The 22,861-nt window shown below is 36.7% G+C and overlaps 1 protein-coding gene across 2 annotated transcripts in view; it reads left to right on the top strand.

Moving 5' to 3' along the window:
- GCH1 (GTP cyclohydrolase 1) overlaps positions 1-22,861 on the top strand; it is a 52,829-nt gene that overhangs the window by 22,365 nt on the left and 7,603 nt on the right. The window contains exons 2-4 of one of the 2 annotated variants that reach the window (XM_049113201.1): positions 8,060-8,169; positions 13,285-13,340; positions 15,912-16,122. In XM_049113201.1, coding sequence (XP_048969158.1) covers positions 8,060-8,169; positions 13,285-13,340; positions 15,912-16,044 — 299 coding nt within the window. In that variant the 3' untranslated portion in view covers positions 16,045-16,122. Of the gene's footprint in view, positions 1-8,059; positions 8,170-13,284; positions 13,341-15,911; positions 16,123-22,861 lie in introns of those variants that run through there. The other variant, XM_025443311.3, reaches the window with a different exon arrangement.

The following is a 22,861-nucleotide window of genomic DNA, read 5'->3' as shown; positions in this document are numbered from 1 at the left end:
GGTTTAGCGCCGCCTGCAGCCCAGGGCGTGATCCTGGAGACCCTGGATCGAGTCCCGTGTCAGGCTCTCTGCATGGAGCCTGCTTCTCCCTCTGCCTGTGTCTCTGCTACTCTCTCTCTCTCTGCATCTCTATGAATGAATAAATAAATAAAATTTTTTAAAAAAATTAAAAAAAAATAAATAAAAAATGACTCCTTGAATACATTCTTATTTATTTCCTTAGCTAGCCTTTTAAGGCTCTGATTTTTGTCTCCCACAAATTTTCGGAGTAGTGAACTGAGACCAGATTGGGAGTTTTTAGGCTTGGAGGCTTGGATAATTTTGAGAGTTAATAATGTAGTATAGGATTCACAGCCTTCAGTTTTATCTATAAAAAAAAATCTGAGTAGTTTAAAACAGGTGCTTTTCCCTACCTCAGTACAGAAAGCTGCTAGTCACTGCCTTGGCACATCTCAAAAGGTGACTGACCAGTGAGGTTGGGAGGATAACTGTGTTGTAATTTGGCTTTGATCTCCATACCCCTAGAGTTGGTGCAAGTCAGGTACCTGGGAGTCCTGTTAAATTCCTTCTCTAAAACCATTCTCTTACCTGTGAGGACCCTGTAGCTCAGGTCATAGTTGGTACAAAGTTCAAATGAGAGCTCGGGTCTTTGGACTTTTAAAATTCATTTCTTCTAATTTACCAGTTTACTTTTTGAACCACTGTGTGTGTGGATTTCTAAGAGTTAAGTAATGATGTCTGGGTAGAGAAGTTGTATGCACTTCCATTTTCTCATTTCAGTATTTCAGTATCTTGTAAATAAACCATGGCAAACATTACTGTTGTAATGAGGAAGAAGTTTTGGCTAATAAAGATAGCTTCATATGTGAAAAACTATCCCTCAACAACAGACACTGTGTTCATGACAAGCCCAGCCAAGAGGATGGGAATAGCTCTCCAGGATTTTATTTGCTGAACAAAACATGCATATCAGTAATATTTTGAGGGCAGTCAGTACATTTATTTATTTCAGTAGCCTTGGCTACATTTCTTTTTACAGTTTTATTGAGATATAATTGACATGCAACATGGTGTAAGTTTAAGGTGTACAACATGTTGATTTGATACACTTACATATCGCCGTGTAATTACCACTGTAGATTAGCTAACACCCATCACATTACAAAATTACTGTTTCTTTTCTTGTGGTGAAAACATTTAAGATCTACTTTCTCAGCAAGTTTCAAGTATGTAGTACAATATTGTTCATTATATTAAAAAAGGCGCTCATTAAAGAAAACTGTTCATCAAATCCCCAGAATTTATTCATCTTTACTAGAAGTATATTTTCTTTGACCAACATCTCCCCGTATTTCCCTTCCCCATCCCTTTGTAACCAACTCTTTTTCTAAGAGTTTAGTTTTTTTTTTAGATTCTACATGTAACTGAGATCATACAGTATTTGTTTATCTCTGACTTGTTTTACTTAGCATAATGCCATCAAGATCTATCCATGTTGTCTTCTCTATATTTTATTTTTTAATTTAATTTTTCTTTAAGATTAAGTGATTTCTATACCCAATGTGGGGCTTGAACTTACAACCCCAGATCGAGAGTCTCATGCTCTACTGACTGAACCAGCCAGGTGCCCCTTGGCTATATTTTAATTGCTTACAAGCAACATGGGAATTTATCTCTGCCAGGGGTGACATGAATGAAAATTTCCAAAATAACCGAACTTTTACTTTTCTCTGCAATGCAATAGATCTTTCCTGCTGACAGACTTGCAGTTTATGAAATAAGTTCATGGAACATATCAGAACTGTGCCACAGCTAGCTCTGCTTCCTCCAGCAGATAGTATCAATGGTTGTCCAAAGTCATCTTAGTTTCCACCGTTATGTCAGTCTGTGGAATGTTTGATTCATGCTTTTTGGCTAAGTTTTACAAATGTTAGCTCTATCTTGTTAAGTGCAAGAAGCCGTGAGTGTTGGAAGTGCTAATAAGAGGTGTACCATCATGATGGAAATGAAAGCAGAGATAGTGATTTTCTTCCTTTTAATTTGTTTTAACATTGCCCTTACTTGTAGGACAAATTTTTCAAAAAAGGGGTAGAATGCAAAATGTTTTAATGTCACACTGAGGGCTGAAGAAGCCTTTATTTTTATTGCAGAGAGTGATCTAGGGAAGTTTCTGGAGGAATTTGCAGCATTGAATGAAGCAGGCTCTATCTTTCCTGTGTAATTGGCCTCTAGCATCAGACCTTCTATGCGAAAGTAACCTCAGTTTCTTGATTTTTTTTTTTAGTTTCTTGATTTTTTTTTCATGAAAAAAGAACAAAACACCAGCATGTGCATGAACAACTAAATAACATTTTTTAAAAAATATATTTTTTTTATTCATGAGAAACACACAGAGAGAGAAGCAGGCTTCCCACAGGGAGCCCAATGTGGGACTTGATCCCAGGGCCCCAGGATCACACCCTGAGCCAAAGGCAGACATCAACCACTGAGCCATCCAGGCATCCCACATTTTTAAAAAAGATTTTATTCTTGAGACACACACACAGACACACACACACACACACACACAGGCAAAGACACAGGCAGAGGGAGAAGCAGGCCCCCTGCAAGGAGCCCAGTGTGGGACTCCATCCCAGATCCTAGGATTGCGCCTTGAGCCAAAGGCAGACGTACATCCGCTGAGCCACCCAGGCGTCCCTCACATTTTTTAAATTAATGTCTCAAATATACAAGGAAAAGTACAAAGAATTAGTTTAACCAACATTCATCCAGTTTTAACAAATCTTAGTATTTTTTATAATTGCTTTTGAAAACACAGATGAAGGTTCATAGATACTTCTTTCTGATCCTGTTACCCTTTCTCCACAGAGCTGACCACTATCCTGAATTTGACCTCTACTCTAAAGCCTATTTTTATACTTTTATTTCATGTGAATGTCCATAAACATGTAATTTTGCTTCTACTTCATTTACAGGATCATACTATAGTTATCTGCTATTGCTTCTAATACTTGCTTTTTTTCATTGGATGTTGTTTCAAGAAATAATAAATTCGGCTTAGATTCAATCACTTTCACTGCTAGGTCGTATGTTATTGTATGACTCTACCCAAATTGTGTAATTGCTCTTCTGATGCACTTTTAAATTTCCTAATGTTGCTATTATCAGTGATGCTGCAATAACAATTCTTCTGTTCCTTTGGCCATGTGAGTTTCTTTGGGGTCCTTTCTTTGAAATCTATCTTTTTTTTTTAAGATTTTATTTATTCATGAGAGAGAGAGAGAGAGAGAGAGAGAGGCAGAGGGACAAGCAGGCTTCATGCAGGGAGCCTGACATGGGACTTGATTCTGGGTCTCCAGGATCAGGCCCTGGGCTGAAGGCAGCGCTAAACCACTGAGCCACCCAGGCTGCCCTGAAATCTATCTTAAGGAAATAAAATCACAGGGGTAAATAAATTAAAATGTATTAATTAGATAAAATGGAAGCTGTAGGTTTAATTCTGTGTCTGTCCATGGCATATAGGGCACTGTGTGGAAACTTAAAGCCTTAAGCTACAATGCCTGCCTCCAAAGTTGGGAGAAATTAGATACGTAACAGTGGTACCGGGAGGTGTGATGAAATAAGTGCTGTATGCTGGTAGAGGCAGTCTGATGTTGGAGGGTTTGGGTTAATGATTCAGACCTTTCTCCACTAAGTCAGAGTAAGCTTGACTTTGTTAGTCCTTTGGGTTGATTTAACTCCAGCCAAGAGCAAAGAGGCTTTTCATACCTTTTTAGCTCTCACTGACTGTGTTTTGCTCTCTTAGTTCTAAAATCAGGAGGCAGGCCTCATTCTCTTTCCTATCCCTTAGGATGGATGCACCTTCAATGTTCCCAGTCTTTTTCCATTGTCTATTAGTGCTGTTCTCCAGGAAGGTGCATGGGGTGTGAAATTCTGGCTTCCTCAGAGATCTCTTGTTTTTAGTGCTGATCACCAAACATCCTAGATGATGCTAATTATATTACTATTCATTCAAAAGCAAATTTATTTAGATGGAATTTTTCTTTTGTCTCCCAGGAGAGAGATTTTTATTCTTGCCCCCTTTTACTCTTGCAGAAGCAAGCTCATATTTCTTATATTACTGTGTTTGGGTAGGAGCATTTTGAAGGTGTGAAGATTCTGTGTAGCAGCATAGGACATGGACTACAACTTTAATACAGGGGTTCTCAAAGTATGGTTCCCAGACCAGGGGCATTAGCATCTTCCAGGAACCTGTTAGAAATGCCAATTCTCAGTCCCACCCAGACTTACTGAATCAGAAACTCTGGGACTGGGGTCCAGTGATTGGTATTTTAACAAGCCCCTACTGGGGGAGTCTAAGAAGCACCCTGCTTCAGAGGGAGCTTAAATAGGAACTTGGGTTCCTGTTATGGACCTGACGTACTGTACTTTGAGGAAGGGACTGAACACTTAAGAGATGGCTGTCCAGCAGGGTTATTTGTTGTCATTGTTTAATCATTAATGACACAAGAAAGGTATACTTTTACATTTCTCTTTGGGTGGAATTGTAATAGACAAACCTTTAACTTTTGGAGGCCCCTTCGGTTTCCTTTGTTGGTTATGACCACCAGTAGGAAATAGAATGCCATAAATCCTTGTTTCCAGGGTTACCTTCTTGCTGCTGATAACAGGCAGGAAATTAAAACAATCTGTGATAGTGTTTTGTTCTTATTAGCCACAGATGGTAGCTTTCAGATATGTTGGAGCAAAACATAAATAAATATAGCAGGGAAACTTCATTATTGAAGAAAAATGATTTGGCTAGGTCAAGTTTATAGTCTGGGTTCACTTTCATGAAATGGGATATAGGCAACATAATATTGCTCCATTACCACCAAGCATTAAAACTTGTGGGGATCACTAGTTTTTTTCTTTTTGGTTTAATTTTCAGTATGTAAAAACATTTACAGGAGTTCAAAATCGACTGTGTGACAAATTATATTTAAAGATGTTTCACTTCTATCAATATCCCTTCTTTCCTGCTTTCCTAGTCTTTTGTGGGTAATCATTTTTATTAGCTTTTTGATTTATTCGTCTAGTGTTTCTTTGTGAAGATAAGCATATATGTATATACACATATATGTATATATGTTCATATCTCCCCTCGTCCACTTTCTTTACACAAAAGGTTGCATGTTATTCTACAGTCTTTGAGATTATTTTTAAAAGTTTGCTCCATTAAGGGATACTTTAAATTCGATAAAATACACCAATTTTATGTGTGCAGTTTGAATTTTGATAAATACATGCGGTTGCACAGCCACCAGTATAGTGAAGGTATAGACTCTTAACATCACTCTCAAAAATTTCGTTCCACCTTTTTGCAGCCAATCTTGTCTCCCACCCCTCTGGTCCCTGGTAAGCCATCTGTCCTCTCTGTTTATACTTCTCTTTCCTAGAATTTCACGTATAGTTTTTTGTATGTATGTATATGACTTCTTTCATGTTGTATGATCCTTTGGAGTTTCAGCCATATTAGTACCTGGATCAGTAGTTATTCTACTTTAATGCTGAGTAGTGCTCTATTTATATATTCCGGTTGATAGACGTTGTCCTGTTTTGTTTCTTTTTATGTTTTTATTTTGAAATCATATTAGACTTACAGAATACTTACAAAGACAGGACAGAGAGTATCTATATACCCCTGCCCCAGCTTCCTTGCATGTTAACATCTCATACAGCCCATGGTACGGTTATCATTACTTAAGAAATTACTGTTGGGGGCACCTGGGTGGCTCAGTGGCTGAGCGTCTCAGGTCATGATCCCGGGGTCCTGGTATTGAGTCCTATGTTGGGCTCCCTGCAGGAGCCTGCTTCTCCCTCTGTCTATGTCTCTGCTTCGGTCTCTCTGTCTCTCATGAATAAATAAATAAAATCTTAAAAACAAAAAAATTACTATTGGTACAATACTATTAACTAAACTACAGACTTTACATCAATTTTGGTTTTTCCATTGCATTTAATTTTCAAGTTTCTTTAGTCTCCTCAAATCCATGACAATTCTTCAGTCTTTTCATGTCTTTTTAAAAGAGTGCTTATTGAGGTATTTTGGAGAATGTCTCTCAATTTGTCTAGTGATTAGACTATAGTTATACACTTTGGGGAAGGACACTGCAGAGATGATATGCCCTTCTCATCATATTATACCAGGAACTACATGATATCAATATGTCTTATTACTGGTAAAGTTAATCTAGATCACTTGGTTAAAATAGTATTTACCAGGTTTCCTCACTGCAAGGTTACAATTTTTCCTTTTTTGTAGTCTGTCTCTTAGAACCAAATTATTGCTTTTTAAATTCTGATGTGTATTTATTTGCATGGAACACATAGTTTAGCACTCTCTCAATATTACTTACAGTTATAGTAATAACAACAGCTACCACTTAGTCCATCTTCATACTTCTAAACACAAATGGGTTATCTCATTTAATCCTCAGGATAACCCCGGAAAAATATAGACATTTTTTCATGCTCATTTTACAGCTTAGAAGATTGAGGCTCACAGAGTACTTTGCTGAAGGTCCAACAGCTAGTTCATGATGCACCCAGATGCTAACTTAGCCTAACTTGAGGATCAGCTTTTAACATGAGCCGTATGGTTGTTGTCAGAGTTTAGAATGGGGATGCTCTCATTCTTTGCCAGATAAAACACATGAATGCTTCTTTTAGATAATTCTCTTTTGTTCTTTAGGAAGTAATTTTGTTTGTTTTATGTTCAGGAAGTTTTCTTATGTGCCTAAAGATTTTGATAAACTATGCATACAGTAATCTTACTTTAAAATCTTGGAGAAATCCAAGATACTTTGGGGAGCACTAAGGGTCTATTTTTGGACTTCTTTCAGAAATATGACTAAAGGTTAGGGCAGAGTATTCAAAATAGAATGCTGATTTTGGAAAAGTATTTACTTCAAGAATGACACCGAGCCTTTTCTTCTCTGAATTTTATCAGCCTTTCCTACTGGGAGCATTGTGTTTGTCTGTGTGTCTAAACCCTGCATGTTCACTTTTGTTGACCACACTAATGACTTTTCCACTATACAATCAAATGTGTCTCTGAATAGCCTGACTCACGGGATGATAACAGTGGTTAAATGATGACTCAATATCTGTGAGCCTCTATTCTAGTAGCAACGGAGCCACTGAAGGTCAGGCTGTGTGGGTGGACGTTTGCACTTCTTCCCTGTGACTCACTCCGCAGCCTGCCTTTCTGAGGGGGAAATAACTGTAGGTGGCTGCAAATCTCTATTCACCTCCTCCCTGTTCTGTCTCATCGTACTATGTAGATGGGTATCCCCAAATCCTTGAAATCACACAGCTTGGAGTCTTAAACATGTGCGGGCTGCCAAGATGTCCAGATAGCCATGCACTTTTTAAAAATAAAGCTTTTTTTGTTTCTAAATGTCTGCTGTATGTCTAGCCATATGTGTCAGAGCCCAGAGGTCAAAAGCCAATGTGGACAGGCATATACATAAAAATTGGAGCATCTATTTCCTTAGGGAAGAGGCAACTGTTTAAGTCTGATGCTTGCATACAGTAACTAGAAAATTTTATGAGTACACAATTATTTGGGGGATAGATAACATATCAAGTTTACAAGTGTCTAGATCTGGCCTGAGATGTCAGATATGGTTTTCTACACATCCATTATAGAGAAAGTGTTAGGTACAAGAAAATTTAAGGAAGAAAGTGAAAGCAGCTCATTTCCATCACCAGAAATAGCCATTCTTTTGTTTTGCATAATTTCTCTCTTTCTCCTTCTGTCATGCAGCAGACACAGTTGTTTGTAATCCTGCATTTGTTATGTAATACTATATCATCAGGGTTTTTTCATCATTTAAAGAAGAAAGCTTTGCTAGTTTGGTAGGAAAAAAATAACGTGTTTTAATTTGCATTCCCTTATATTTTAGTTAGGATTAATGTTTTGTCTTTGTTGACTATCTCTAACCATGAAGATTGTTAGTGTTTCTACTCTGTATCTTTCTATAAAATTGTTACTAAAGCAAACCTCTGATTTCAGATGTCTTAAATGATGCTATATTTGATGAAGATCATGATGAGATGGTGATTGTGAAGGATATAGATATGTTTTCCATGTGTGAACATCATCTAGTTCCATTTGTTGGAAAGGTAAGGTTTTCCCTGTTTCCTAGTAATGTTAAAAAGCACAATAAAAGTTCTAAAATTAGGATTATTATATTTAAAATCATCACCTGCTAATTCCTAATATCCCAGATATATAGAATTACACATAAACATTTACTCTTTATCAATCTGACTAATCTAATAGCCCAAAACTAACAAAACAAAAACAAAGTAGCAGAAGGTCCTCAGGGCAAACATTTCATAGTAAATAGCATCTTAATAGGTTAAAATAATGAAATTAAAGTTTCTTTTTTTTTTTTTCTATGAAGTTGCTGCAGGCTCTGAAAACCTTTGCTCTTTATTTTGACTAAATAATGTTTGATCCCAGATACACTTTTGTATCATATGGCATGAGCAGCGATGATTGCAGAATTTATTGTGGCAGAGGTCATGGTATTAGTGGATTTAATTTATTTCCAACCTTTTCTGTATTAGGAAAAATGAGTCTAATGCAAGCTAGATAATGTTATCTAGCTTGTTTGACTTAAATGTGCCTTTGAAAACGTGTGGATTCAGGACCAGGAGTAGTCTTGTCTTTCCCCTCCCCCTCATTATAATTTTATTCTATTTTGATTTTTCATTAATAGTGTTTAAACAGAAGACTTATAAGAAATAGTATTATGAATACCTATATATCCATCACCTAAATTTAATGTGTTGACATTTGCTTCACATTTTTTTGTTAAAGTATTTTATTTTTTCACATTTTTATAAAGTGAAATAGAGAAAATGCACAAATTATAAAGGTATTCCATACTACCTCACAGATCAAGAATTAGAACATTATTTCTATCCTGCAAGCTCACCTTGTACCCCTTTTTAATCACTAACCAGTCCTTTGTCCCCAAAGGTAACCAGTACATCAATTTCAAGCACTAAGATTATTTCAGCTTGTTTTTCAATTTATAAATGGAAAGAATCTACAGCATGAAATCTTTTGTGTCTGGCTTTTTTTGTTCCACATTGTAAAAGTCATTGATGTTATTGTCTGTCACTGTAGCTTATTTTCATTGCTGTCTATTATTTCATTGTACAAACATACCAGTTTATTCTGTTCTTGGTAGATATTTACATTGTCCTCTTTCTCACTCTCTTTTTTTCCTATTACAAATGATACTGCTATCAGCATTGTTTGGTGCATATATGGATGCATTTCTATTAGGAATATACCTAGGAGTGGACTTGCAGGATCATAGGGTATATGCATGTCCAATTTAATAGATACTGATCTTTAGTTTTCCAGAGTGGTTGTACCACTTTACACTTCATATACTCTTAGGTGAGTCTCAGTCACTTTACAGCCTTGCCAACACTTGACACTTTCAATCTTTTTAAGCTTACTACTCTAATGTGTATGTAGTGGTCTCTCTCTTTTTTAAACCTTTTATTTTTTTTTTTTTAGATTTTTATTTATTAATGAGAGATATAGAGAAGCAGAGACATAGGCAGAGGAAGAAGCAGGCTCCTTGCTGGCAGCCTGCAGGAGGCCTGATGTGGGACTCGACCCCAGAACCCCGGGATCATGACCTGAGCTGAAGGTAGACACTCAACCACTCAGCAATCTAGGCACCCAAACTTTTTATTATAGAAAATTTCAAACATATGTAAGAATAGAAAGACTAGTATGATAAAGTTCTATGTTTCCTAAAACCAACTTCAACAGTTACTGATAAAAGACCAATCTTTTTTTTTTTATTTTTTTATTTTTTATGATAGCCACACACAGAGAGAGAGAGAGGCAGAGACATAGGCAGAGGGAGAAGCAGGCTCCATGCACCGGGAGCCCGACGTGGGACTTGATCCCGGGTCTCCAGGATCGTGCCCTGGGCCAAAGGCAGGCGCCAAAACACTGCGCCACCCAGGGATCCCAAGACCAATCTTTTTATATAGAAGTTCCCACTAGACTATTTTGGAGCAAATCCTAGTTGTCATTTTATTTTTTCCATAATTTCTTTCAATATGTATATCTAAAAGATAAAGATTTTTAAAGAAATGTAACTCCGATTTGATTATCAGCATAAAAAGTTAGCAGTAAATTCTTCAATACATTAAAGAATATAAAGTATGTTATAAACAGCATGACTCTTCATCACTAATTATTAATACACCAATCTAAAATATTTTCTATAGGAAAATCTATAGGAGCACTACCATGAACAAAATTAATAGTAATTCCTAAATAGCATCTAATAACTAACCCATATTTACATTTCTGCAGTTGCCTCAACTGTCTTACTCTTGATTTTTAAATTTTTTTAATTTAAATTTCATTTAATTAGCCAACATATATAGTAGTACATCATTAGTTTCAGATGTACAGTTCAGTAAATCATCAGTTGCACATAACACCCCATGTTCATTGCATTACATGCCCTCCTTTATACCCATCACCCAGTTACCCCATCCTCCTCCCACTTCGGTTTTTTAAAATCATAATCCAAGGACACTTAGCTAGCTCAGTCAGCAGAGCATGTGACTCTTGATCTTGGGGTTGTAAGTTCAAGTTCCATGTTGGGTGTAGAGATTTCTTAAAAATTAAATCTTTAAAATAGCAGACAACCCAGAATCCAAATAAGAGTCACACATTCGGGGTAGCCCGGGTGGCTCAGCGGTTTAGCGCCACCTCCAGCCTAGGGCCTGATCCTGGAGACTCGGGGTCAAGTCCCACATCAGGCTCCCTACATGGAGCCTGCTTTTCCCTCTGCCTGTATCTCTGCCACTCTCTCTGTGTCTCTCATGAATAAATAAATAAAATCTTAAAAAAAAAAAAAGTCACACGTTTGTATTGCTTTGGGTTGTTTGCCTCTAAGTCTCTTATTCTAAAATAGCATTCCTCCAGCATTGTCTTTTTGAAGAGACTGAGCCAGTTGTCCTGTAGAGCATCCCACCTTCTGGATTTATTCCATTCAACCTCTGGATTTCCTATAAACTAGATTAGGTCTGAAACTTCCTAAGATTAAGGCTAAACATTTTTAATAATACTACTTCATTGAAGGGGGACACCTGGGTGGCTCAGCAGTTGAGTGTCTGCCTTTGGCTCAAGGTGTGATCTCAGGCCCAGGAATCGAGTCTTACATTGGGCTCATTGTGAGGAGCCTGCTTCTCCTTCTGTGTATGTTGTTCCTTCTCTCTGTGTGTCTCTTATGAATAAATAACTAAAATCTTCTAAAAAAATACTAGTTCATGGGGGTACTAAAGACTCTGTATTCCATCTCATTGGGAGGCGTGCACTGACTGGCAGTCCCACAATTAATGATGCTGGCCACGTGACATTGGGCTGAGGTTTTTCAAGGAGGGAACCTTTGCGCTTATCTTATTACCTTTCATTGTAAGTGAGGAATTTAGGTCCAGAAAGCCTATGACTTGTCCAGGAGGACAGAGGGAGTTAGTGATTTGGCTGGGAATAGACCTAGGAACTTAATTGTACTCACCCTCTCACCACTATATCCTATTACCTTCTGATGTGATTATCTCTGTGTTTGTGTTCTTGCTAACTTTTTAAAAACTACATTATTCAGTTATGATTTTCTAAAATCAACATTAAAATGACTTGAGACCTTCAGAAAGATAAAAAATAGTACAAACAATAAAAATGTTGTAGCTCTGCATATAAATATAAAATTTCAAGTGGTACAGAAGATCTTAGTTCATGGGAAAGTTTTAAACTCTATTTTTCTTTGAAATACCCAGTATTTAGGTGCTACTTTACTTTCTCCTTCTGCTGACCAGGAAGGTGATGAATTGGTATTCTCAAACTCTCAAAGCATAGTGTGAAGAGATGAAAAATCACTAATTACTACTAGATCAGTTATTTACATGTATAGTAAATATTAATTAGGTGAACAAATGCAACAAATGCAGGTAAACCATGATGCAAATGAAATGTATCATTTCGTATTAGGTTAATTGATTGCCTACACATGACCATTTACTTTATTAGCCTTTTTGTAGAACTAATGTTTTCTCATAATTAACACATGGTTCAGGGATCCCTGGGTGGCGCAGCGGTTTGGCGCCTGCCTTTGGCCCAGGGCGCGATCCTGGAGACCCGGGATCGAATCCCGCATCGGGCTCCCGGTGCATGGAGCCTGCTTCTCCCTCTGCCTGTGTCTCTGCCTCTCTCTCTCTCTCTGTGACTATCATGAATAAATAAATAAAAAATCTTTAAAAAAAAACAAAAAACAAACAAACAAACAAAAAAACACATGGTTCAGAGAGAGGTAACATGGACCTGGGAGATATTAGTGACTTTTAAGATTATAGAATTAGCTTGGCTTTATAGTAGGTTCTATAAGAACTTAGGTGTAAAGGTCCAGGTCTTGACAACTCACATTTGTAGCTGTGTCCTTTATCTCCCATCAAGAAGGTAGTGTTCTCCAGCAGCTTAGAAAGGAGACCACCATGCATGGCAAAGAGACCCTCTTTCTGTGCAATGAGGTGGGATTTTTTAAGGTGGAGTGACAATATTTATAGTTACAGTTTCAGCCATTTAAAGGGAGCTTTCCTGGGGTTCCTGGGTGGCTCAGTCAATTGAGCGTCCAACTCTTGATTTTGGCTCAGGTCATGATCTCATGGTTGAGGAGTCAAGCCCTGTGTCGGGCTCCATGCTCAGCATGGAGTCTGCTTAAGTTTCTCTCTCACCTTCTTCCATGCACCCCACCCCCATTCATTCACACACTCTTCTCTCTCTCAAAATAAATAAATAAAAATCTTAAAAAAAATAAAGGAAGCTTTCCTGGTTACATTTTAATGTTGCTACAGGATAATTTACACTGTCTAGAGAGTGTGTTTCCTCAATAGAAGAAAGACTAAGAATTGTATCAAAAGTTTAACTTTACTAGGAAATACCATGACTGTATTTCAAATTTGTCATTTCATTAATAGTCATTCATATATATTTTCCTTTTACTGCACATATGTATTTTCTAAATGCTTTTGTAAGTGCTTCATTTTCTAAGTCTTAAAGCTTCTAGATCTCTTAAAGACATGTTTTCATTGTGTTGAATTACATAATACATATCCTATATTACATTTCCTTATTTTGTTACGAAGAAGCATTGGATTTTCACTTACCTCATGATTTCTGTCTCTTCTTTGAAGGTCCATATTGGTTATCTTCCTAACAAGCAAGTCCTTGGCCTCAGCAAACTTGCAAGGTAAGTATGACTGTGTGGTGAATAGGAAAACAGATTTGTAGGACCAGCCCCAATATGGCAAGAATCTCACAGGGCTGTTTTGATTGGTGTGGATCTAACTTGGAAGTCACATTGCAACTTAAAATTTATAGTTGCAGAGACAAATATATTTGGAGGACCAGAAACATAAATCCCTATCTTCTCACCCCTCACTGCCTTCCTCCCCTACCTTGCACCCTTTTTCCACTGGTACATCCTTGAAGTCTTAGTGCATCACTTTCCTGTAAAGTCTTCCATGACTGGAAAGGATTTGAGGATGCATTCAGTCCAGCCCCCATATTTAAGAGTGGTGTACCTAACAGGGGTAGGAAGAAGAAGCCTGCACAGAGATCTAATTACACTACACTGTTTTCAGACTTTAATCAAGCCACTGTTTAAGGTGTCAACCCTGTCTTCCACTGTACCTGGGTATTTCCGGGCATCTCTCTGGGATCCTGCAGGGCCATTCATTCACTTCTGATTTCTTTACCTCTGGAGACACAAGACTGTGTTGTACCTTTCTTGGCTTTCTCAGCAATATTCCAAAAATAATACTTACTTTCATATTTTTGTCTTTCCTACTATAGTCTTCTTTTCCATTCTTTATCCTGCAGGCTCATGCCTTTTAAAAAATTCCCTTGCTACTATTTTGATTTGGGCTTTAGGAAGGAGAAGTAATATACAAGTATAGTCATTTGTGTTTAACTGGAAATCAACTTAAAGATCAGTGTTCATAAATCCCTGATAGGCTAAACCAGCAATATTATATCACCTCTTCCTAAATATTCTTTTTGTAATTTCTTTTTATGGGGTTTCCCTGGGTATGGGGAAATGCTAGGAGGTGTGTGTGTATGTGCATGTGTGTATGGGCATGTGTGTGCTGAGGGAGAATTAAGAACAAAATGAGGGAACACACAGTCAAGAGCCCCTCCCCTCTTAAAATAAATCAAGCTAAATTTGGATAATTTGATGTTATAGTGACTGTATCAAAATTGGAATAACTGAATCTTGTGATCCAAGTAACTATACTATGGCCCTGATGTGTTCCTGCTTATTCTCCACTTAGACACTGGGATTCACCACAATCCTGAAATGTGGTCCATATCTTTTTCAATTTGGTGTTCAAATCTGTAAAAACCACCTTACCAATCTGACAGCTGCTCTCCACAGCTGTTCTTTGTTTTCACTTCTACTTTCTAACTCATTTCCTCTGGGGATTAAGGAGAAAGTAGGTGGAAGAGAGAAATTTAACTTTCCTAGTTTCTGACCTCATTCCTGCTCAGCACTTTGTCCACTAGACAGGGCTACCTGGTCCATGAAAATATGTTTTTATATCATAACTTCACTGCTGTAAGGCTCTTAACACAAATCCAGAGAATCTTGCCACTTTCTAGTGATCTGTACCCAGTGGCAGTGCCAAGTGTGGCTGAAAAAGGGTTTTGGTGGTGACGGGGATAAATAATCCTACTATAATTTCTATTAGCAACCCCCCTCCCTAATAACTTACTCCTAAACAATAAAGTCATATCAACTGTGAATGAAAGTGTCTTTACTAAAATTGGTTATTGTTACTGTTTTATAAGATACAGTCTAAGTAAGATCAGTGTGATTGCTGTGCAAACCTAGGTTCAGGCCCAGTCCCCTGGCATACTTCCTTCTGCAAGGTTGCCAACCTTATGCCTTTCCTATATAGAAATTCTGGCACTGCAGAGCTTTTAATAAACTGTCCATATGTGAAAGGTATGAAGTGGATAGTTTTCACATGATAAGCTTGGTAGACCACATTAGGCCTTGGTCTTAATGTAAGTAGCCTTCTCTAGAAGACCACACTGTGTAGATCATGGGTAATACTTTATGGAAATGGATTCTTGAGTAATCCCGTGAGATTTTGGAATAAATGGTAATTTAGGAGTAGAAAGGAATAATCTTTGTAACTTCCTTTCCTAGGGAAATAGACAGGTCTCCAATAATTAAGCTTTTATGAAACAATACAAAGGAGTTGATTATTAGCATGGGGATTTGTCCTTATGCTAATAGGATTAAAGTTTAAAAATTGAACAGTGTTTGTTACTTTCAGATATTTATAGGGAATTTGATTGAGGGATCTATTAAACAGAAAAGAAGGCTAAAATTTTACCCAACTGCTTATTTCTTATAAGAAGTAGGAATATTTAGGGAATGAAGAGTAATAAAGAAAGCTGAATGTCTTAGCAAAACTTCACTGCTCATATTAATCTTGTATGTGAAGTCTGTTATATGCTTGTCTTTAAATGAATGACCTTTCAGTGCCAGGGAAGTCAAATATCAAACAGTAAAGCCTTAAGTAATAAGAAAATGCCAGAAGTGAGTTGATATGGTTTAACTCTAGTAGAATTCTAGAGTAAATGTAGTTTGAATAGCAATTCCTTTTGTTGGGGTGCCTGGCTGGCTCAGTCAGAGGAACATGTGACTCTTGATCTCAGGGTCATGAGTTCAAGCCCCATGTTGGGTGTAGAGGTTACTTAAATAAATCTTTTTAAAAATTTTTTTAAAGATTTTATTTATTCATGATAGACATAGAGAGAGAGAGAGAGGCAGAGACACAAGCAGAGGGAGAAGCAGGCTCCATGCTGGGAGCCCAACGCGGGACTCGATTCCGGGACTCCAGGGTCACGCCCTGGGCCAAAGGCAGGCGCTAAACTGCTGAGCCACCTAGGGATCCCCTACTTAAATAAATCTTAATAAAACAAAATAAAGTCGTAAAAGTCCTTTGTAGCTGAAAATATATTTGAACACGTATTTATTTTCTTGCCTTAGAATAACTGAATGAATGTAATTAAATCTTGAGTATAGAATTGAACTACCTTAGGGTAGCCATGGTCAATCTATTTATTGAGCATCTACTATGAAAGGGTACTGTGTCAGCTATGATGGCTGCTAGAGAATAGTAGGACATAGCCACTGCCTTCAAAGAGGATGGACAGTTGAAGCATCAGGGACCACAGAAATGCCAGGTTTGGAGCTCTGAGTTCAGAGGAGCCAAGGTGACTGAACCTGGCAGGGTTGAAGAGACCCAGAGGTGGAAGGCTGAGCAGAATTCAAAGAGGAAGAGAAATTCCTTTAGGTATAGTTAATGCGTAAGCAAAGGCAAAAGGAGGGTAGGCACAAGGCATATTCCAGTGCATAGGGAGGAGATTAAATTGATAGAAATAAGAGATATAGGCAGAGATGACTGCAAGATAGTTGGAAAGATAAGGTGGGCATTAGATTACAAGGGGAATATTATTTTTTCTTCTTTCTCTCTATTATAAAAGTAACATACTTACCAATTAAGCTTAAATGCAAACAAGTGAATAAAGGAAGAGCCTTCCTTTCTATTTTCATTCCTCAAAGTTACTAGAGATTTCTTGTCTCTTGACTAGAGATTGTTCTCCTGCAAAATTTCTTTGCAAACACAAAAATATAGCTCTTTAAAAATAGCAAAAAAAGCAAAAAAGGGATTTCATACCCCATGTTCTGTACTACAACTTGTGTTTTTTGTTTTTCATTTTTAATTTTTTTTGACATTTTTAATTTTTTTAAAGTAATTCCAACATGGGGCTTGAATTTACATTGAGATGAGTTGCACGCTCTACAGACTGAGCCAGACAGGCACCCCTTGTTTATTTGTTTGTTTTTTTAAGTTAAAAAACTTTGAAATCCCTTGGACATCTTTTGGCTCTAAAAGTCTTAGTCCATTTTAATGGCTACATAGTATTTCTTTAATTGTTTAGTATAATTCATGAAGTCACTCTTTGATAGAAGTATAGTTTACAATTTGAGACTGTTGTAAAAAAAAAAAGAAAAAATGATTTTGTGAACATGTATATTGTGAATCACTAGGATTACATTGCTGGGTTCAGGGTAGCTGAATTTTTGATATTACTAAATTGCTGTCCAAAAAAAAGGCATATCAATTTATACTCTAATAACAGATCAAAGGGTGTGTGTTTCTGCACTTTTGCTGACACTGATTTCATCACACTCTTCAATCTCTGCCAAACCGATAAGTGGAAAAAGATACCTAATTGTTTTAATGTACATTTTTAAAACTTGCATTTCTTTAGTAGAATTTGAATCTTTATAGAAACTTCCTGCTTTTATTAGCTTTTGCTAATTTTTCCATTGGATTGCTTGTCTTTTTATTACTGATTTGTATAAGCTCTTTGAATGTTAAACCAGTTAGATCAGATGCTGCAAATAATTTTTCCAGGCTTGTCATTTGTCTTCTGATTTTGTTTTATAAAATAATTTTTCCACAAAGAAGTTTTAAAACTTTTATGTAGTCATAAATTCATGTTTTGGGGTTATTTTGATGGCCTTATTTTTGTATTTAATCTTTGGTCCATCTGGAATGTATTTTGGTGTAAGGAGTGAGGAGCAGTCCATCCATTGCTGTTGTATTTTCCATTGACATCCTGCAGCATCCCCACTTCCCTCTTGTTACCATGCTGCCTTCTTGCTATCCTTGCTGCCACTGTCTGTTGGGCTTTTCTTATGTTCTTTATGAATTATAAAACTCTGAACTCTCTGCCTTTAATCTCATAGCATCTTTAAATCTGCTCTCATACACTGCTAGGACGACTTTCTAAAGTGTGGATTGGTGATGCTGCTCCTTCGTAGCTCCCCATAGCTTTTAGATAAAGTTCAAACTCCTTACTTTAGCTGACAAATCCCACTGTGATCCACCTCAACCTCCTTCTGCTTTTTGCTCTTTGCTCTAGCTGTAGTTGAGGATTTGCAGCCTGGTGACAAGTCTAGTTATATGAAGGCATCAAAATTACTGTTAAGATTTGCTATGGTTAAATTATACCATTCACCTGCAAAGGATTCACTAGATTACTTTCCAAGTTGCCAGAGGAGGAAGAAGAGGAAAGAAAACATAATGCAACACAGGAAACAGGACCTAGCACAGATTTTCTAAGACCAGTAAGTGGGCAATTCAGATAAGATGTTCACTGGGTTAAATCCAGTACTTAATCATGTCTCCTTTATTTAAAAAAAATTACAAAAGTTAAAAATAAAACAGGAAAATTTATCAAAGGAGACAAGGTTGGGCCTTATATTGAGGAAGTTTGTATAATAAAAGTGATCAAAAATAAATAAAAGTGATCATGAATTTTTTTTGGTCAAATTTATTTAAAACAGAAAACAGGAACTGGAATAAATGCATAGAGAAACTGACAGGTCTGAAAGAAGTGAGTAGAACACTAATTACCTCTCAGTCTTTGATTGAGATGGACCAAAAGGTTATACAAAGTAGAGTGAAAGGATTTTGGCCAAAAGGCAAGCTTTAACTTAAAAAAAAAAAATGAACAGGCTATTGTGTAAAAAAGAAAACTAGAAATTAATATAAAATTATTTTTAAAAATGTTTTTTAGAAGTTTAAGTTCTTTTAAGTTCCTTTGATATGATAGAAAATCATAATGATGCAAACACTGTATGTCAGTGTATGCAACTTGAATTAAAAAACTACACTTTGAAATTAATATCAATCCGTTTCAAACTCCTTTAAAGAACAGAAGATGAGGGAGTACTTTCCAACTCATTTCTTGAGACCAGCATTAAACCTGATATCAAAACAGAAAGAAAACTACAAGAAAGTTATAAGTCAGTATCTTTTTTTAACATAAATGCAGAAATTCTCAAAAAAATATTAGCAAACTGAATTCAACAGTGCATTAAAAGGATTATACACTATGATCCAATGGGAATTATTCCAGGGATGCAAGGATGTTTCAACATATGCAAATCAATCAGTGATAAACCACATTAACAAAATGAAGGATAAAAATCATATGGTAGTCTCAACAGATGTAGAAAAACTTTTGGCAAAATTTAACCTATTCATGAGGAAAACTCTCAACAAACTGGATATAAAGGCAATGTGCCTCAATATAATAAAAGCCATATGTGAAAAGCCCACAGCTAACATCATGTGATGAAAAGCTTTCAGCTAATATCAGGAGCAAGACAAGGACATCCTCTTTCACCATTTTCATTCAATGTAGCATCAGAAATATAGCCAGAGGGGATCCCTTGGTGGCTCAGCAGTTTGGCGCCTACCTTTTGCCCGGGGCGCCATCCTGGAGCCCCAGGATCGAGTCCTGTGTCGGGCTCCCAGTGTGGAGCCTGCTTCTCCCTCCTCCTGTGTCTCTGCCTCTCCCTTTCTCTCTCTATATCTATCATGAATAAATAAATAAAGAAATGAGGCACTCAGATCAGAAAGGAAGAAGTAAATCTGTATGTATTTACAGATAATATGATATTATCTATAGAAAACCCTAGGTGTGCCTGGGTGGCTCAGTCAGTCAAGTGTCTGCCTTTGGCTCAGGTCATGATCCCAGAGTCCTGGGATTGAGCCCCATGTTGGGCTCTCTGCTCAGTGGGGAGCCTGCTTCTCCTTCTCCCCTCCGTTCCCCCTGGCTCCTGTTCTCTCTCTCAAATAAATAAATATAATATTTTTAAAAACTCCTAAAGACTCCATCAAAAACCCATTAGAACTAATAAACAAATTCAGTTAAGGGATACAAATTAATATGCAAAAATTAGTTGTGTTTCTATATATTAACAATAAACTGTTAGAGAAATTAAGAAAACAATCCTATTTACAGTTACACCAATACCTAGGAATAAATTTTACCAAAGAGGTTGAAAGATCTGTACACTGAAAACTACAAGACATTAATGAGAGAAACTGAAGATGTAAATTGATAGATATCTGATGCTCTTGGATTAGAAGAATTAGTATTGTTTAAATGTCCATACTAAAGAAATCTATAGATTCCTTGCAATCCCTCTCAAAATTCCAATGGTATTTTTCACAGAGATAGAAAAAAAATCCTAAAATTTTTATGTAACCACAAAGGACCCCAAATAGTCAAAGCCATATTGAGAAAAAACAAAAAAGCTGGAGACTTCACACTTTCTGATTTCAAACTAAATTACAAAGCTATAATAATAAAAACAGAATGGCATTGGCATGTAAACAGATACATAGACCAATGAAACAAAATAGAGACCTCAGAAATAAACCCATGCATATATGGCCAATTAATTTATGACAAAGGAACAAAGGATAGGGAAAGAATAGTCTCTTCAATAGACTAGGGGGTCTATTGGGGGGGTCACCTGGCTGGCTCAGTCAGTAGAGTGTGTGACTAAGCTGATATCGTCAACGCTGAGGTTCATGAGTTCAGGCCCCACATTAGGTATAGAGACTACTAAAATATATGTATAAACTTAGGGCACCTCAGTGACTCAGCTGGTTAAGCATCTGCTGTTGTTTCAGGTCATGATCCCAGGGTCCTGGGATCAAGCTCCACACTGGGCACTTGGCTCAGTGGGAAATCTACTCTCTCCCTCTCCCTCTGCCCCTACCCATTTGTATTCTCTCTCTCTCTCTCTCAAATTTAAAAATAAATAAACTTAAAAAATGGTATTGGGAAAACCGGATTCCCTTCTTATACTAGACACAAAAATCCACTCAAAAGGAATTGAACCTAAGGTCTAAAACCATAAAACTAGAAGGAAACATAAGGGGTAAGCTCCTTGACGTTGATCTTGGTGATAAATTTTTGGATTTGACACCAAACGTAAAAGCAACAAAATAAAAAACAAGTGGAACTACATCAAACTAAAAAGCTTCTTCATAGCAAAGGAAACCATCAACAAAATGAAAAGGCAGCCTACAGAATGAGAAAAAATATTTGCAAATCACATATCTGGTAAGGGGTTAATGTGCAAAAAATACAAGAAACTCATACAACTCAATAGCAAAGAAACAATCCAATTAAAAAATGGGCAGAGGGACTGAATAGACATTTTTTCCAAAGATCTACAGATAGCCAACAGGTCCATGAAAGGGTGTTCAATTTCGTTAATCGTTAGGGAAATGCAAGTCAAAACCACAGTGAGATGTCACCTCACACTTATTAGAATGACTACAGTACTATAAAAAGGCAAGATACAAGTGCTGGTGAGGCTCTGGAAAAAAGGGAACTCTTGTACCCTGTTGGTGGAAATGTAAATTGGTGCAGCCCTATGGAAAACAGTATGGAGATTCCTCAAAAAATTAAAAATAGAATTGGTATATGATTCAGCAATCCTAATTCTGGGTATATATCCAAAGGAAGTGAAGACAGGATATTGAAGAGATATCTGTACCCCAATGTTCATTGTTCTTACTTGGTGGGGGGAGATAAAAAGATAAGTATGGAAGGTAATGGGTGTATTAATTAACCAAATGGGGGATTTTTTTTTCACAATGTATATATATATTAGATCACAATGTACACTTTAAATATCTTTACAATCTTTATGTCAATTAAACCTTAGTAAAGTTGAAATTTTAAAAAACACATGCTTTGGAGATAAATATATAGCCACAGATGCTTTCATTATTAAATAAGAAGGCCAACAAATAAACTAAGCATTCAATTTTTTTTTAAAGAAAAAGAGTTATAAAGCTTAATAGAAGAAATTGTAAAGAAGTAAGAGATAAAATGATTAAATTAGAAAATTTTGAAAAGGACAGAAAACATAAATCCAAAAGATCATGTATCATAGATTGCTTAAGCAGTCTGATTGAGAGGAGAAATACACCTGGGAATGAGAGGCTTTGTAATGAAAAATATGCTTTAGAAACTTTAAATCCTTATGAATAAGTTTAAAAAAAGATGGAGAGGAAAAAGAATGAACCAAGAGTTGGAAAGCCTGGCTAAATTAGTAACAATTGGAAAAAGTCAAATTAACATTGGAGTGGGGTGGATGGTCAATTTAATAGACAACTTTCAAGTAACCACTAATTACAGGGTTGTATAAATTTTTCAAGAGAATGAAAAACCTGAAAAGCTACACAATTAATTTGATGAGGCTGCCTATCTCTGATAAAAGTCTAATAAAACTAGCATTTAAAGAGATGATAGATGAATCTTACATATGAATATAGTTGTGAAAATCCTAAATATAAAAAAACCTCCTATTTTAACAGGCACAAGTACTGTTTCCATTATGACCCAGGGAGATTTACTCCAAGAATATAGAAATGGTTTAGATTAAAATTAAGAACTACTGATTCTGGGAGTACGGTAAAGTAGATGGTAATGATATCCCTCCCAGTATAGCATACTAAGGTATGATGTGTATGTACATTTCAGACATTGGGAGAAATGTAAGGCAATTCCAGTGAGAATCCACAAGAACTAGCCAGCCCTGGAGTCAAAGCCAGGATTCTTTCCTCCCTATGCTACCCCAAATTGGGAGAGATATTACCTTTTAGCTTTGTTCTGGGGAGAGCAGGAAAAAGAACCCTAGCCATGTATTCACAGGGATTTGGGCTCAGAATTCACATCACCACATGTGGTCCTCAGAAAACCCAAGGCAATAATTTAATTAAAATGTTGCCAAGGAGGTAGTCTTTCAGCAAGTAGCAGAAACCAGTGCTCATTCTCTGATGCATTTTTATTTCAGCCTCATAGAATTCC

Source organism: Canis lupus, chromosome 8, assembly GCF_003254725.2.
Source record: "Canis lupus dingo isolate Sandy chromosome 8, ASM325472v2, whole genome shotgun sequence".
Lineage (NCBI taxonomy): Eukaryota > Metazoa > Chordata > Mammalia > Carnivora > Canidae > Canis > Canis lupus.
This window is presented reverse-complemented; position numbering and strand designations above follow the sequence as displayed.